The 16,287-nt window shown below is 38.3% G+C and overlaps 1 protein-coding gene across 1 annotated transcript in view; it reads right to left on the minus strand.

The window, feature by feature from the left end:
• The window catches only part of LOC109306591 (neurobeachin), a 529,566-nt gene that overhangs the window by 100,510 nt on the left and 412,769 nt on the right, over positions 1–16,287 (minus strand). Inside the window, exon 23 of the mRNA XM_019530077.1 lies at positions 3,400–3,540. Coding sequence (XP_019385622.1) covers positions 3,400–3,540 — 141 coding nt within the window. The remainder of the gene's footprint in view (positions 1–3,399; positions 3,541–16,287) is intronic.

The following is a 16,287-nucleotide window of genomic DNA, read 5'->3' on the forward strand; positions in this document are numbered from 1 at the left end:
GCATGTGGCTGCATTTCCAGAATCAAAAGTTCTGTTCACTTGCTTATCAGTTCAAGCTACGCAGTTTAGACTAACTTGCCCAAAAGTACAATGCTATGAGCTTGTCCTAATTTTCTGAAGCCTGGTTTATAGCTTATTAACTTCTTCACTATAACTGCTTTCTTGGCTTGACTTTTTTTTTTTTAGCTTTCCATTTTACATGAAATTATCTTCAAGTACCATCCTACCTGTTAACCCCAAGAGCCCCAGGATTTTTCCTGAATCTTTGCATATCTATTCTGTTCTTATCCTTGCTTTCAGTATTGTACAAAGCTCTGCTCAATCATCTTGTGTTTCTTCCTTCTCCTCTCCTGCTACTGAACATTTAACTTTGTGCACTCCTCCCTCCCTTTCATGATTTCTTCTCATTGCAATACTAGCCTCGTGATGACACTATAAACATTTACTTACATGCTCTTTTTCCCCTCAATGCTCCCTCAAATCTTACCAACTTTGCCAACATATCATTAATCTCTTCTCTGTAATTATTTCTCCTCTGTAACATGTAAATACATTTGAAAAATTAAATTAATAAAAATCATGAAACAATAAAATGCAGAATCCTTGAAAACAGTATTCTTTATAAGCAAGCTTTCCTTTCCCTTTGTTTTCTGCTTGCTTTCTCTTTGATCTGTTGCCATTTTTCACTATGCTGTTTGTCAGATTTATACTGTAAGACAGTCAAGGCAGGGACCTTATATTTTTACTGTCAGTAGACTGTAAGAACATATAGTATTAAATAAACAAACAACAACATGGAAGCGTAAGTCTAATATCAGAATGAATAGTACCTTATCAATACCCTATTCTACATTCAGACAATGAGCAGACTCATCAGACTACAAGCTTTCAAACAAAATAGTTCTTTTCTTGAATATGGGCCAAAATTAACAAACATTTAATTAAAATCACTGTTTATTAAACACAAAAATGGAACAATTCAAGAACAACGTTATAATTTAGAAATAGCTAAGAAGAATATAATGAACACTTAGTATACTAATTTAATAATCAACATTTTCTTTTCTTTGGGTTAGGAAGAACTATACATGGTTTTTAGACCTAGGAATCTCCTTAATATGTCAGAACTTCAACATTTATAAAATATTTTAAAGGTATTTAAAATATTTAAATATTTAGTAATATAACACTAAAGGGTTATTAGTAATATAACACTAAAGACAATTTTCTGCCATAAAATTTCATCTTATACATGGGAAAAATGTCTTCCTTATTAATTCCTCCTCTCCCATGTTGTCTTACCAGTTGCCTGGTAAGTCTTTTATCAGAAGCTTCTCTGTCATTTCCTTCTCAGAATGTGTCAGCTTCTTCTCAGCTACATATAACAGGTACTGTTAAAGTTACTAAATTTACAATGCTATGCAGTGGGTATCACAGCACTACAAAAGATTCTTGAGTATATGATACCCAAAGACATACCATTGCTCATGACTGAGAGAAGACAGAGAAAATATTCATTTAGTTGGCAGCCAGTGGAGCAGAATCTCTAAAGTAGCTTGGGGCTGGCTAATTTGCAAATGGTCAAGGTGGCCCTATTCTGCTCATTCTTGCATAGATGTGTTTGCTTAAACAGATGATTATTTAGCCTTTGCCTAGGGCTACTCCAGATGATGACAGTAATAGAAGTATGAAAAATCTTCTGGGAGCCCTCTTCTAAAAAGTAAGTGAAGAAAATATAAAACTAAAATACTATTCTTTCCTGATCATCACATTTAATGACAACTTTCTCTTCCCTTTTAACTCCATCCTGCAGAATACTGACAATATTTAGAAAAAGAGAAATTAAAAGATTTTTTTCTCAATTACTGTATGATCTGCAAATAACAATAGACAAAATCTTGAAAAAGCTTAGATTTTAGGGTTATTTTAAGTGAGATACTGTGACAATATTATGTATGACAGTACAAATTCTAAAATGAATTAATAATTTTTTGGTACAAAGGCAATTTTTAAATAAAGCTGTGAGTGAACTATGTGCAAATGACTGAATGTGGCTAATAAAATGGTTTAAAACAAAACAAAGAGAAAGAAAAACCACCAGCCCATTGCAAGTTTTCCACATAATTCTAAATATGGACCTCACCCTCATCATACATCAATCCTACTATCACTGGAAGACCTGTATCCTGAGGGGCAAATGTTTCAACCCAAAGTTTCAAAGGAAGTTTTAACCTTCCCAAATTGCATCAAGTCATTTGTTCTGTACTCCACACAGGAAGAGTTTTAGGCAGGGAAAATATTTTCTGATCCTTTCAAGAAATCATATCATGTTATGAGATTCTCTAACCAAGTCTTTAATTGACACTACACCCAAAGTTCATTTGACAAAGCCTGAGCTGTTTGCCCCTCCCACCTTCACACTTCTCTTCCACTTGATGGGAGATAAAAGGACATGGGGGGTACAGTAGGCCATAAGCTGAATATGGCCAACAGTGTGTTCTTGCTGCAAAAAAACCCCAACATCACAGTGGGTTCTTTCTACATGAGAGTCAATTGCAAATCAAGGGAAGTGATTCTTCCATTCTATTTGACACTTGTGAGGCCTCACCTGGAGTACTGTGTCCAGTTTTGGGCCCCACACTATAAGCAAGATGTGGATAGTTAATGATTAGGGGCCTGGGAGGCATGACTTACTAGGAAAGCCTGAGAAAACTAGAATTATTTAGTCTTGAGAAGAGAAGACTGATGGGGGATTCAATAACAATCTTCACATACCCGAAGAGCCATTACAGAAAGGATGAAGCTGGGCTTTCCTCTGTGGCTGTAGGGGACAGGACTAGGAGAAAAGGCCTCAAGCTGCAGCAGCGGAAATTTAGGTTGGCAATTAGGAGGATCTTTCTGACTATGAGAGTGGTGAAGAACTGGAAGAGGCTACTTGGAGAAATTATGGAAACTGCATTATTGGATGCTTTCAAGAGAATTAGACAGCCACTTGCTTAGGATGGCTTAGTCAAGGATGTCCCTGCCTTGGGCAGGGGGCTGGATTAGATGACCTTGTGAAGTCTCTTCCAGCCTGACTTTCCTATTATCTTATGGCATAATGCAAGGCCCATCAGTATCTCAGTTTTTAGAGATGCTCCATCTTTTCCAATAAAGGTTGGACAATTAGTGATTGTTTTTAGTTACTGCATGCAAACTGACAGAATTTTGGATAGAAGTGTATTTTTTTCTAAATTTAAATATATATTAATATTAGAGCAAACATTAGAAGTAAATATACTAAATGAAAGTCAGGATCCCTCCCCCTCCAACCCCACTCCCCCGTGTGTGTGTGTGTGTGTGTGTGTGTGTGTGTCTGTGTGTGTGTGTGTGTGTGTGTGTGTGTACAAATATACTTACAATACGAACAAGCCAGGACAACGTAGAAGTAGATGTTGAATAGTGGGTGTTGTAATGATAAGGTGGAGTCTGCTCATCTTCCCATGTTTCATAACGCTCTGCATAGAAAACTGCTCTCTTTGGGTTCAAAGCACCAATGGGCTGTAAAAAGATTGAAAGATGCATATTTATAAAGCAGCTGAGGGGTAGTATGCTTTGGATCTGTGTGCCACAATTTCATTCTGCATACATTTGTTAAGATTCCCTATATATGAAATGCAGCAGTCAAGTGCAGATAACTCATTCCACATTGTGCTAATCCATTTAGATTGCTGAGATGGATTTGGAATTTTATTTCAAAGCCTGGTATACTAAAAAGCTCATGATTTTTTTTTAAATTGACAAATATATATGATTCACATCTGCAAAGTTTCAAGGCCTTCTTGAAGTAAGAGTAGTTCCCCAATTAATTCAGTAATATTGTTTGGGAACAAACTTCTAAAACTGCATTTAAAATGCATTAAGGGCAAACTAATATTTCTGTTGTTGTCATTCACCATAATCACACAGCTAATGAAAAGTGACTTTTGCTCACACAGGATACTTTGTAATGCGCGTTTCATGATGAAAAGATTTCACATGGAACTGCTGGCGGTGTTTGGTGATCTTAAGCAGAAATATTTGAAAACCATTCCTGGTCCTGCAAGACAGCATCTACCCTCTGACTGAACAAAACCAGGTTTCACAGAAACAAACAATCTTCTTTCTTAAAGAAAAACAAAACCAAAACCCCCCAAAACAACAGGAATGGAAATTACAACAATGCAAAACCCATCCAGGGCTCCCCAACACACACAGCTATACAACACAGATAAAAACCTCTGATGTTATATATCATATGATTAGTTCTTGAATTTTAATGTTACGCCTAATCCTTTGTAAAATGTTCTTACTATGGCTGCCTATTGACATTATGTGGATATTGTTGGAACACAGTCCCTGGAATTAAGAAAACACAACAGGAGGGAATGTAAATTAAACTATTAGATAATACATGTAAAGTGATCTTAAATATGTATTTTTCATATAAGATGTGACTGCATTATTTAGTAGTCTAATAATAATAAGTATAACAAGAATGACAGTAATAATTTGCCAAAAAAACCCTTCAAGGATTAATTTTTAACATTATACTTAGTAAAAGGTAGCATTACCAGACCCAAATATGAATAGTTCAGAAATGTATTGACTTTTTCTCAGAATACCTAAATTGTTTGATTTGTAATAGGAGGGTACAAATAGTTGAAAGTGTTAGTATTTCTAAAATATATTTTTACAAGGGAATTTATAACTTCAATATAATTTTTAAGTTTATTTATTAGCTCTAAATCCCACCCTATCTAAAAGGCTCAGAGAAGCTAGAAGGTATTTTTTAACTATAATAACACAAGCTATTCAGCATTTGTATAAACCACCGTATTTGAATATCCAATATTTGATAACAAAACTACAAACTCAAGCATCATCATAACTGCAAATACATACTTCAAATTTCATTTTGGAAGGCATTTTTCATGCTGAGTCTATACTTATTTTAAGTTTGTATTGGATATACTAGAATAATATCCAACCAGTAAGTATGCTTTCATGTATATAATTAAAAGATGTATCTAGCGATGTTTTAATTATTTCTTGTTTCAGCATTTTTATGCTTTGTTTTTGGGGTTATAAACAAGTGACTGTTTTACATGGTTCTACATTATGAACAATTAAAGCTTAAAACAATGCATTTTGTTTCCCTAGATATTTTGGATGCCTAATACTTTGCTGTGTCATGGGTATGTTAATAGCTTTCTCTTATGTATAAAATGCCTACGTAATCTCAAAGGATCACTTTTATCTGATGCAGATTGCCCTGCAAGACCTCAACAAAACATTCTTGAAAAAGAAGCATAACCCGTTCCCTTAATTTTTTCCAGGCATCATTCCAACTACTGGAAAAAGAATAAAATAAATATTTCCTTCTTTATTTTACTCAGGTTTCATCACGTATACAGCTTAGTTTTTTTTTACAGTTTAGACTGTGCATCTCCAGGACAGGCTTAGACACTGTTACATTCTGCAATTCACAAAAAATGTTTGCACAAACAGTTAATTTCTAGAAAGAGTCATTTGTTGAATGACAGTTTTCCTTTCCTATTGATTTGACAAGCCATGCAAATACAAACACCACAGTACTTTACTAATTTGCCCTAATGTTTGGTGTCACTTTGCAGATAACTGAATAGCGCAAAAAAGGTAAATTCAATAAAAAGGTGCTGGCTTGGGGCTATCATGCAGTCTTAGTGATGCTAGTTTGAATTGATGAATAAGACCCAATGACCATCTGAAAATTTTCAAAGTCTACAAAATAATAACTAATAATACACATTATCAGGCTTCTTAACAGGCAATTTTTATTCCTTCTGGGTGCATCTATAAGAGATGCTGACTACACAGTAGCCAAAAAATATTGTGCAGTAGCGAATCACAGCACGGATACTACTAATACGCTACTGCATGGTATTGTTAAGCTACTGCACAATACTGTCACCTAAAAGATGTTCACTGGTGCTACTGTGCAGTAACTCCATTTACTGCACATTCACTTAGTGCTTGCTAATACAAGTACTAATAAATGTGCAGTAATAACTGCTCAGTTGCATCTCATGTCGACACGCCCTCTATAAAGCAAATACAAAATGAAAGACATGGGTTTGTGTGACACCATTTGCAGCTGCCAGTGAGAGGTGTTAGTCTATGAAAATATATGCATCTAATACCATAGTACTTTTTACAGCTGCAAGTGATAAGGATGTGACTTAACATTTCATTAAATGTGTGTATGATGCTATAATAGTGAAGGAGTATGGTCACTCTCAGATCAAGTCTATAAATGCCCATTGTGCTTCAGCGATCTCTAAGGCCAAAGAAGTGTTATTTCAGAATATCAATCTTGTGTTAGTTATAGTATGTTTTGTTTAATTAAATATTTTGCAGATTCCTCTAAAAATATTTAATCTCTTTGTAAAAATCAAAAGAGTTTTTTTCCAACATAGCTATAATCATTTAAGTAAATACATAAAATGGCAGATTTCAAGCAAATGCTGAAGTTTTTCTAAAAATCTTCTGTTTGGCAGAGTGTGGAAAGACCATCTAGGACAGTTAGTGATACTCAGCAGTTTGCTTCTACACTTGTTCACACACTTAGCATGCACAAGCACTGTATAAGTGTATGGCAACTTCCCCAAGACAGCAGTAATGGGAAAACAAAGAGCAGAAGTAAGGACTTTGTTCTTTACCATTGGTTAGCAAAGATAGTTCTGTAAGTGGGAAACTTATTTATAAGACTCTTTAAAACATATATTACTGGCTGGTCACAATTCTCAGAGCTCTGGAGCAGAGTCAACCCACAAAATCAGCTATTAAAGTTTTAACATAGCTCCATCATTGCAAGATTGTAACATCTTCCAAGTATATCTGGATTTATCCTCATGCAGCCATGTCAGATACGGATACAAACTGTATCTCCAGCCACTTACACACAGGCAGGAGGACTTGACTAATCAAGACTGCTGGAGCACAGAAATTCACCCACTGTGGCATCCTTCCATGACATGCATATCAGTGGTGCAGAGAAAATGGCGGTGGTGCACTTCGAAATAAAATACTTTCAATGTGCTTTAATTCAAAGTGCTCTGCTTCCATTTTCTCAGCACCACTGACACACATGTTATGCGGGTGCATTTAATTAGCATGGCTTGCTAATTAAAGTGCTCAGTTCTGTGTCCTGCAGCACATGTAAAAATGCCCTCCATTTCATTCACAAGCCCGAGGCACAAAGAGGTTACATGACTAGCACAAAGTTACATGGGCAACACATTATTTCCTGTAATATTTTTCCTTTAAAAGTTACAAGTATAAAAGTTACAAAGTAACTGTTTATTTTGATTTAATATAAAACATGCTGTTATTTAATGAATGACATTTTTTCTGGCTAATCTCCTTAGGCCTTGGGCTTTTGATAAATCTAGTGTTTATATCCACTGGGCATGTTTTGTAAGTCATGTACCATTTACCACTTTGCTGGCAATACTCAGGAAGTACCTTCCTCACAGTAGTAACAATAAATGTTGCCTTCTATTTGCCAAGGAACTAAAATAATGTATTTTGTAAGGTACTAGCCCATATTGTATCTATCCTGTGTACTTATCTACATTCCAATTGCAACAAACAATATGGAATCTGGGAGTACATGTTTTATTTAAAAAACAACTCTTTAAACCAATACTAGAGTTACAAGGCTTTGAAACAATAGAAGTTTTCCGAGGTTAAATATATATATTTAAATATATTCAAATTTTAACTATTTTATGACCAGTATAGTCATCTGTCCATTTCTTCATAACATAAGCATCTCAAAGATTCTGGAGTACTGAAGTGTTGTTCATGCTATTAACTTTTCATTTACGCAAACAAAATGTTTAATGTTGTGGCTAGCACCAGACTGAAATCTAATTCAGTTTTATCTTGGTGGAAGATTTTCATGTGGTAAAGGGAAAATTTTAAAATAAACTGTAGAAACTTGGTCTGGTTAGAGAAGATTCTGCCAACCACAAACTCCATTACACAGTATAGAGACATTTGGAAGTATTAAGAGTGGTTTGCTTTGAAATATTCACATTACGGTACGTTCATTTGCATTATTACATTTAGAAGCCCTGAGGCATTATCACTTCCTTTTCTTAAAATGGCACAGTAATTTGGGAAAGTGGTTATGCTTATCATCATCTATCAGTCAAACACCTTCCATATTAACAAAATAAATGTTTTTCCATTCAATGAATGGGCATGTATGATGTCTCATACACACGTCAATGTTAGTAAGATTTTGCTTTGTGAAGAAATCATGTTATTTAACAGGATGCATAGCTGGCAGTAAATGAGGAAAATTCCCATTTACACTTTAATGAGCAGGGACAATGCAGCATGTCAAACTCATGCACTCACTGTAATTTAGGAATAAAAGTCATACAATTTTACACAAACAAACCATATTACATTTTAAGTGCTACCCTTAAAGAAATTCAATGTGCAATATGACTTGCGCACATACTTTTTATGTGAACACCCACTACCACTTGTATTTCAGTACAGGAAATCCCAAGAAAGGAAAAAATAAGCAGATCACCTGATGGTTTGGTAGTGAAAAGATAATCTATGTATCTATGACAGCCTCTTTCATTAGCTTTTCATCCTGTCAAACAATAAATATAACCTTTAACCTTGTATGTGTAATGAATAAAACTTGAGCCCACACTGTCTAATCAAATGAGTGGTCCAATATATCTTACTGCTGCAGCACCCTGATTGCTCCATGTGCATTTTTTTAATCTCCAATTAAGCACAAAAATGGAAAAAACCTCAGGAGGAAATCTGACAAAATACTCCAGAGAAAGAGAATATGCCTATTTTAAAGCCAATACCTAATTTTTATCTTATTTGAACAGGCAGTTCTTTAAATGTATGAATAAACCATAATGATAAATGCACTATATGAACATGAATAAAATGGAATGGAAACAAAGTCACATATGCTGTATGGAACTGTAAATATTTAACTATGGTACTAAAGAAATTTTAAAGGAATATAACTTACTATAATGCTCTTCATGTTCTTTTACTTACATGGTAAGGAAATTGCTCACAACTAAACATGATTTTCCACAAAATATTAAGAACACTAATATTATATGACACTACAGTACTTACAGTATATCAACATGTATATATAATATTTTATAGTATCGGTCTCCCATGAGCTTGGTGGCGGACCCAGAAGTGGACCAGAAATACTTCTAGTCCACTTCCAGTCTGCTGCTGAGTGCGGGGGGGAGGGGGGCTGCACTCTTGTGAGAGGCTCCATCCACCCCACCATCTCAGTGTTCATGAGCCATGCCTGGTACCTCAAGATATGTAGAAAAAACATTTAAAGCTATGTCTATGGCTGAATTGCTGATTGTCTGAATCAGCATCGAATCTTCAGATTTGGATTCAGCTGAATCGAATTGGAACAGTGATCTGAATCAATTAATTGAATCACTGTTCCCTGCTTTGGCCCGAACCTGAATTGAATACACCCCTACTGCTCATGTGTCACTTCCCCATCAATCTGACCTGTGTGCAAAGTGCCTTTATAGCAAGACAAATAATGACTAATAATTACTTATTCCAATTTTTAAAATACAATCAGTTGCTTAAGAGCTACTCAGAATCCTTCTCTCTTTTTCAGAGAGCATTTTAAAAGATATTGGTAACAAAGACAATAGGCTTGCCAAGAAAACACTTAATTCAAAATCCATTTATAAAATTTCCTATTGGAGATGCAAGAGGAGAAATCTGACAAAACTATATGTAATATGCACAGGGCACAAAAAATAACCATATATGAAATCTCATACTGACTACCAACTTTCAGAGAAAAATAGAAATCTGTGCTTCATTTTAAGCTCATTTGAAAATTCAGCCTCTAGAGATGCTACCTGTGCCATTATAACATGTTAGTGGATATTTTCACTTGCATTCTTTCTATCCAGAAGAATCATAAAATGATCTGTAGATTATATATAAAGATTCACCACTGAAATATAGCTCACATCTTAGCTGCAACACAGCAGAATATAAGGCAGGCAGTAGTGCTGAACTTCCTGAACTTCTCCATTTGGAACAACTAGACAACTTTAGACTTACAGGATGTAATTACCAAAATTGGACAGGAAAGGAAACTATTATTGTGAACAGTAACAATGACTCTTTAATGAACACAAACAATCAGGGATTTAATTTTGCATTTCCTTTAAAAGAATAGTACTACCAGTAGCTCAGTGTTTCTTAACACCATGCCTAAACCTTAATTCATTAGTGAGTCACTACTGACTCAGAAGGAAAAATTAACCTACTAAACCAGCAAGCTGCTTCCTGTAGTATGTCCCCTGATGAGCTCCCATTCAAATACGGGACCTAATTAGATTATGAAATCTCATGAGAGCATACTCTGAGTAATCTTAGTGAACTATGCTATACAAACTGCTGGACGCCTATTGCAAACATAATAAAAGAAAATCTAAGAATTTTTAAAGAGAAAAAGGAACATATTGTTATGTTCTATGATTATCATAGTCAATGGTGAAGAGTGAATAATTATTTTTACTTGCTTAAGAATAACCTGTTGCACTAACTATTCCTATCAATTTAGGTGTATCCTTATTTTTGTGTATGCTTATGTCACTTACGGTACAAATTCCAGGATCAATATAAACTTAAAGAAATCCTTTGGAAAATTTTAGATATTATTTTGACGGGCAGGGGGGAGCTCCCACAAACTTAGCCAAGCATTCATTCAGTTTGTTTTTAGGGTACATCCTTACTTTAATTTTGTTTTTATGTTTCTTAAGAAGTGGGGTGAAAATGAATTAGTTCCATGGATATATTATCCGTCCATGCAGAATGCAAAATTAGCTTAAAGTCCTATGAGATCAAAATACCCAATGAAGTAATAATGCTTATAATTTCTACTGCAAGGAATTCAAAAGGAACTGGATTCATTGGAGAATGCGGCTACAGATAAAAACATATAGAAAGAAAGAAAAAAGAAATTCAACGAAGGCAAGTGTAAGGTGCTACATTACAGGGAAGAAACGCAAATGCACATGCCATAAGCTGCAGTAAGTTATAGTGTGGGGATATGTGGCTATGCTGGTGGGATTCAACCTGTTTTGGAATGTGTACCACAAAATAAGTCCCATGCCCTCTCTAATTGCCACTCCAATCCTGTTTCCTTGCTCTGCTGCTTTGTGCTCCCTGCCCTATTCTGTTTGCTTTCTGCTCCCTGACCTATCTATTGTTGTGCTGTCTGCCCCCTCTACCATGTGCCACATGCCTTGCACACAGGCTACAGGTTGGCCAACACTATTCATTCAGTAGTGGTGCTAAGAAGGATCTGGTGGATCTGGATCATAAACTTAGTGTATGGCAGGAACATGACGCTGTGGCAAAAAAAGCAAATGAATTTTGGGCTCTGTGACTTGGGAGTAGGGAAAGGGGAAGAATGAGAACTGTGGCAGTGATCCAGAAGGCTCTTGTCCCTTTGAGAAGATGCAGCAGGCTTAGCAGGGATACAGCTGCAGGAGGGCAGGCTGGTCCTTGATTGACAGGGGAAACCCTGGGCAGGGCTGGGAAAGAGGGTGACCAAAAAGAGTGCATGGCTTCCAGAAATATAAACCCATGGCCCAAGCCAGAGCAGGTAGTCTGGCCTTGCATGCTGAAGGGTGAGAAGCTCTTCAGGGAAATGTCCACACCAGATTGACTAGCAAGCACCTGAGTTGCCTGGAACTACCCAGGGGGAACTAAGGCAGATGATGGCCTGAATGACGCAATAATCCAGCACTGGTTAGGCTTTTAGTTGGGAACAGTGTCTTGTATTTATGTTGTAATTTAAGCCTTATACCAGAGGACTAGCTGTGGCTATGGGGGAGGCAACATACGGGTGCCTGGTAGGGCACTTGGCATTAGGCAGTCTAGCTGGTGTCAAGGACCAGAGGGATAAGCGTTGGAGAGGCAAGCAGCCTGCCTCAGGGTCAAGAACTAGAGGCCTGAGGACTGGAGAAGCAAGTAGCTTAGCTCAGTGTAAGGGACCAGAGGACTGAGGGAAGAGACAATGAGGGTAGCTCAACCAGGGTCAGGCACCTTGAGGACTAAGAGCTGGCCCACAGTGAGGGACATGGGGACCAGTCATCACACAGGGACAAGGGATCCAGAGGCCCAAAGAAAAACAGAGCCAACAGGGCTAAGACTGAGAGAGCTAGGCTCGAATCAGCGGGCCAGGGCTGAAGGCCTGGAGCCAAAGGAAACAGACACTCAGCCTAGAGATGGAAGGCAGCCATGAATTTAGCCCTTAAGGTGAGTAAGACATAAACAGGTATGGAGACAGAAAGATATAGCACCTTATGCTTACCAGCCTCTCAAGACAGCCTCCCCTCATCAAGTGTTACAGCAAAATGTGGCAGGTAAGGAACCAGTGTGTTACCTTGGGAGGTGAGGGCAAGAGCCAGGCACAGTGAAGGTGACCATTAGGGGACATTACAGCAACCCCAGGTGCCTCACCTGTTACAGGCTCTCTTAATAAAAGTATTGGCTCAACATGGAACTCATGGACTTCCTACGTCAAAAAAGAGAGGCTTATAAAGGATGGAAGACAGGACACACCACTAAGGAAGAGTGTTCTGCACTGGTCCGCACCTGCAGGGTGTGAACTAGGAAAGCCAAAGCTGCAACTCAACTCCAGCTGGCTACGTGAATCAAGGACAGTAAAGAGTTCTTCTTCAGATATGTGCAGAGTCAAATGAAAAACAAGGGCAACATTGGACCCCTGCTAAACCTGCTGTGGCAGCTGTCTACTAAAACCCAGGAAAAAAGTCAATGTATTTAATGATTACTTTGCACCAGTTTTTCACCAGCCCAAAGGACCACCTGGCCTAACCTGATGCAGGATGACCAGGGGAGGGTGCATATATGCTCACCATTGGCGTGGATCTTGTGAGGGAGTATCCTGAGAGGCTGAAACCCAACAAATCAGCTGGTCTGGATAGATTGCACCCAAGAGTGCTAAAGGAACTGGCAGACATCATAGCGTAGCCACTCGCAAAGATATTTGAGAACTCATGGCACTTGGGCAAAGTACCAGAAGATTGGAAGAGGGCCAATGTGGTGACCATTTTCAAGAAAGGGAGGAAAGAAGACCAGGGAAACTACAAGCCAATCAGTTTGACCACAATCCCTGGGAAGATTTTGGAAAAAATTATCAAAGAAAACATTCTTGACAGACTAACAGAAGGTAATATCCTGAGGGATAACCAGCATGGCTTTGTTGCGGGTATGTCTTGCCTCGTCAACCTCATTTATTTCCAGGGCCAGGTGACATAATCCAATTTATTTGGACTTCAAAAAAGCCTTTGACCTGGTGTCCCATGATGTCCTCATGGGAAAATTGGAGAACTGCGGCCTCAACACCCTTACGGTCCGATGGCTGGGGAACTGGCTCTGAGGTGGTAGTTGATGGAACTGAATCAACATGGCACTCAGTAACTAGTGATGTCCCCCAAGGCTCCATTCTCAGACATATACTCTTTAATGTCTTCATAAACGATTTGGACAATGGTGTCAGAAGCAGACTGGCTAAATTCATTGATGACACCAAACTTTGGGGAATAGTGTCCACACTTGAGGATAGGCTGGGGATCCAGGCTGACCCTGATAGGCTTTCAAGGTGAGTGGATGAAAATCTGATGGCATTCAATACAGAGAAATGCAAGGTGCTCCACCTCGGGAAAAGAAACCCGCATTACACTTATAGGCTCAGCAGTGCTACATTTGCTAGCACTGTGGCCAAAAGAGACTTGGCGTCACAACTGACCACAACATGATCATAAGCCACCAACGCGATACCACAGCTGGGAGGTGAACAAAATTCTGGCTTGCATCTACCTATGCACCTCGAGCAAGACCCAGGATGTCTTCCTCCCACTGTACTTGGCATTGGTGAGGCTGCAGCTGGAGTACTGAATCCAATTCTGGGCTCCACAATTTAAGAAGGACATGGAGAAGCTTGAAAGAGTCTAAAGGAGAGCCACGCGCATGATTAGAGGGCAAGAGAACAGGCCTTATGAAGAAAGGCTGTGACCTATGGGACTCTTCGGCCTGGAGAAGCTCAGGCTAAGGGGTGACTTGGTGGCAGCCTGTAAGTACATAAGGGGTGTGCATCAGGATCTGGGAGAACACCTGTATACCAGAGCACCCCAAGGGATGACAAGGTCCAGTGGTCACAAACTCCTGCAATACCGTTTTAAGCTGGACATAAGGAAAAACTTATTTACTGTCTGAGCCCCCAAGGCTTGGAACAGACTCCTCACCTACTCTGAACACTTTTGAAAAGCATTTGGATGCTTATCTTGGTGGGATCCTTTGACCCTAGCTGACTTCCTGCCCCTTGGACAGGGGGTTGCACTCGATGATCTTATGAGGTCTCTTCTAACCTTAATGTCTATGAAATCTATGAAACAAATAGAGATTGACAGAAGCACAGCAAAACTTTAAAGCTGCATGAAATAGTGTTAAAGGTGGAGTCGTTTTGCTACATTTGTATCATTCTCACACCTAAAAAATAGAATGTAAGAGCTGCTGCCCTTTGGAACCCTTTGCCTTTTGAAACAGCTCCAAATATATGTGTTTGATACTTGTACCTGTTGCTATCCTACAACAAACTGTTCTATTTTAGGTTTTACTCTGTCTGTAATGTTAATGTCTATGCTGTTAAACTTGGTATGGCTTTAGATTATGTGCTATGTGTTTGCATGTATAATTTCTGATAAGATACTACAGTTCTACTACTCTGAATAGCTTTTTAGTGGGTGCTTTCCAAAGGGGCTCAGATAACCAAAAATATGTTGTAGGAAGGATTTTTAACAAATTTACTAGTTGGAGGTTCTACTGTATGCCTGGAGAATAGTAAATTTAGCGCCTGTATTTAAGAAAAGAAAAAAGTTATTTAAGCAATTATAGGAACAGTAGCTTAGAACAAATTCAGAAGGAAATAAATAATTAAAGATACAGAGGTAAATGAAAACCAGGATAATCTGCAACAGTAAATTAATCCTGGAGTTATTTGCTGGCTTTTTTTGTCTTTTGATAATATAACAGAAATTTCTACACAAAACATTATACGGCAGTGGTTATTTATCTAAATTTCAGTAAAGCATCTGCTATGGTGCCTCTTGGATAAAATGGGATAAGCAGAAGTATCACAACTTGGAAGCAGAAGTAGAAGAACTGAATATAGTGAGACACAAATGGATTGTGCTGAAAAAGGAAGTATCAGGCTGGACAGAGGTTACTAGCTGAGTTCCTGATGGATAAGTCTTGGTACTAACCTTGTTTATATTATCATTAATGTCTTTGGAAGAAAAAGTGCAAAGGTGATCACTGATAATGAAAGAACTGTAGGAAGCATCATAACTAAGGAGGAGGATTGGGGTATCACATACAGGGGAAAAGAAGATGACCTTCAAGGCTGCAGTAAAATAAGACAAATTAAATAGTACAAAGTAGAATGTTATGTACTTAGGTAATCATAACTAGAACTGCTTTTAAAACCCAGGAGCTCATCAGTTGGAAGAAGGAAATGAATGAGAAGAAGAATCTATTACAGAATGACCCTGAACCACCAGTGTGATTAAGCTATGGAAAAGTAAAATACTATCCTAGGATGTATAAAGGGAGACACTTCCAGAAAACATGGGAGAATTAATGCAGTTGTACACTGGCACTGTAGAAACTCATTGGGAAAACAGTATATAGTTCTAGTTTCCCACATTCAAGAAAGATTCACTCAAACTGGAACAGGTGCTCAGAAAGGTTACTAGGATAATCTAGGGAATATCATGAAAGGAGCTTGATTGTTTACAGCATGGGTTGTCAATCGGGGGTACTTGGAAAGGCCCTAGGTGGTACACACAGGTAGGTGGGGATGGAGCGCTGCCACCCACCACCTGTGATGCCACCTCCCAGAAGCAGAGCCAGAGGGGGGTGAAGGCAGCAGTGCCCGTCTGTGGGCCACACAGGCACCACCCAGCCAGGCAGCCGTGGGGGGTGCTCACACCACCCCATGCTGCCACCACTCCATATCTGGCCATGCACCACCCCCTCCCTACCCCGCCGGCATCTGAAAGCCCCTGGTTTATAGTAAAATGAAGGCTAACGGGATATGACTGGCTGTCTATACATAAAGCAGGGGTCTAAAATATTGGAAGGGAGAAA

Source organism: Crocodylus porosus, unplaced genomic scaffold (assembly GCF_001723895.1).
Source record: "Crocodylus porosus isolate Cpor-Errol unplaced genomic scaffold, CroPor_comp1, whole genome shotgun sequence".
Classification (NCBI taxonomy): Eukaryota; Metazoa; Chordata; order Crocodylia; family Crocodylidae; genus Crocodylus; species Crocodylus porosus.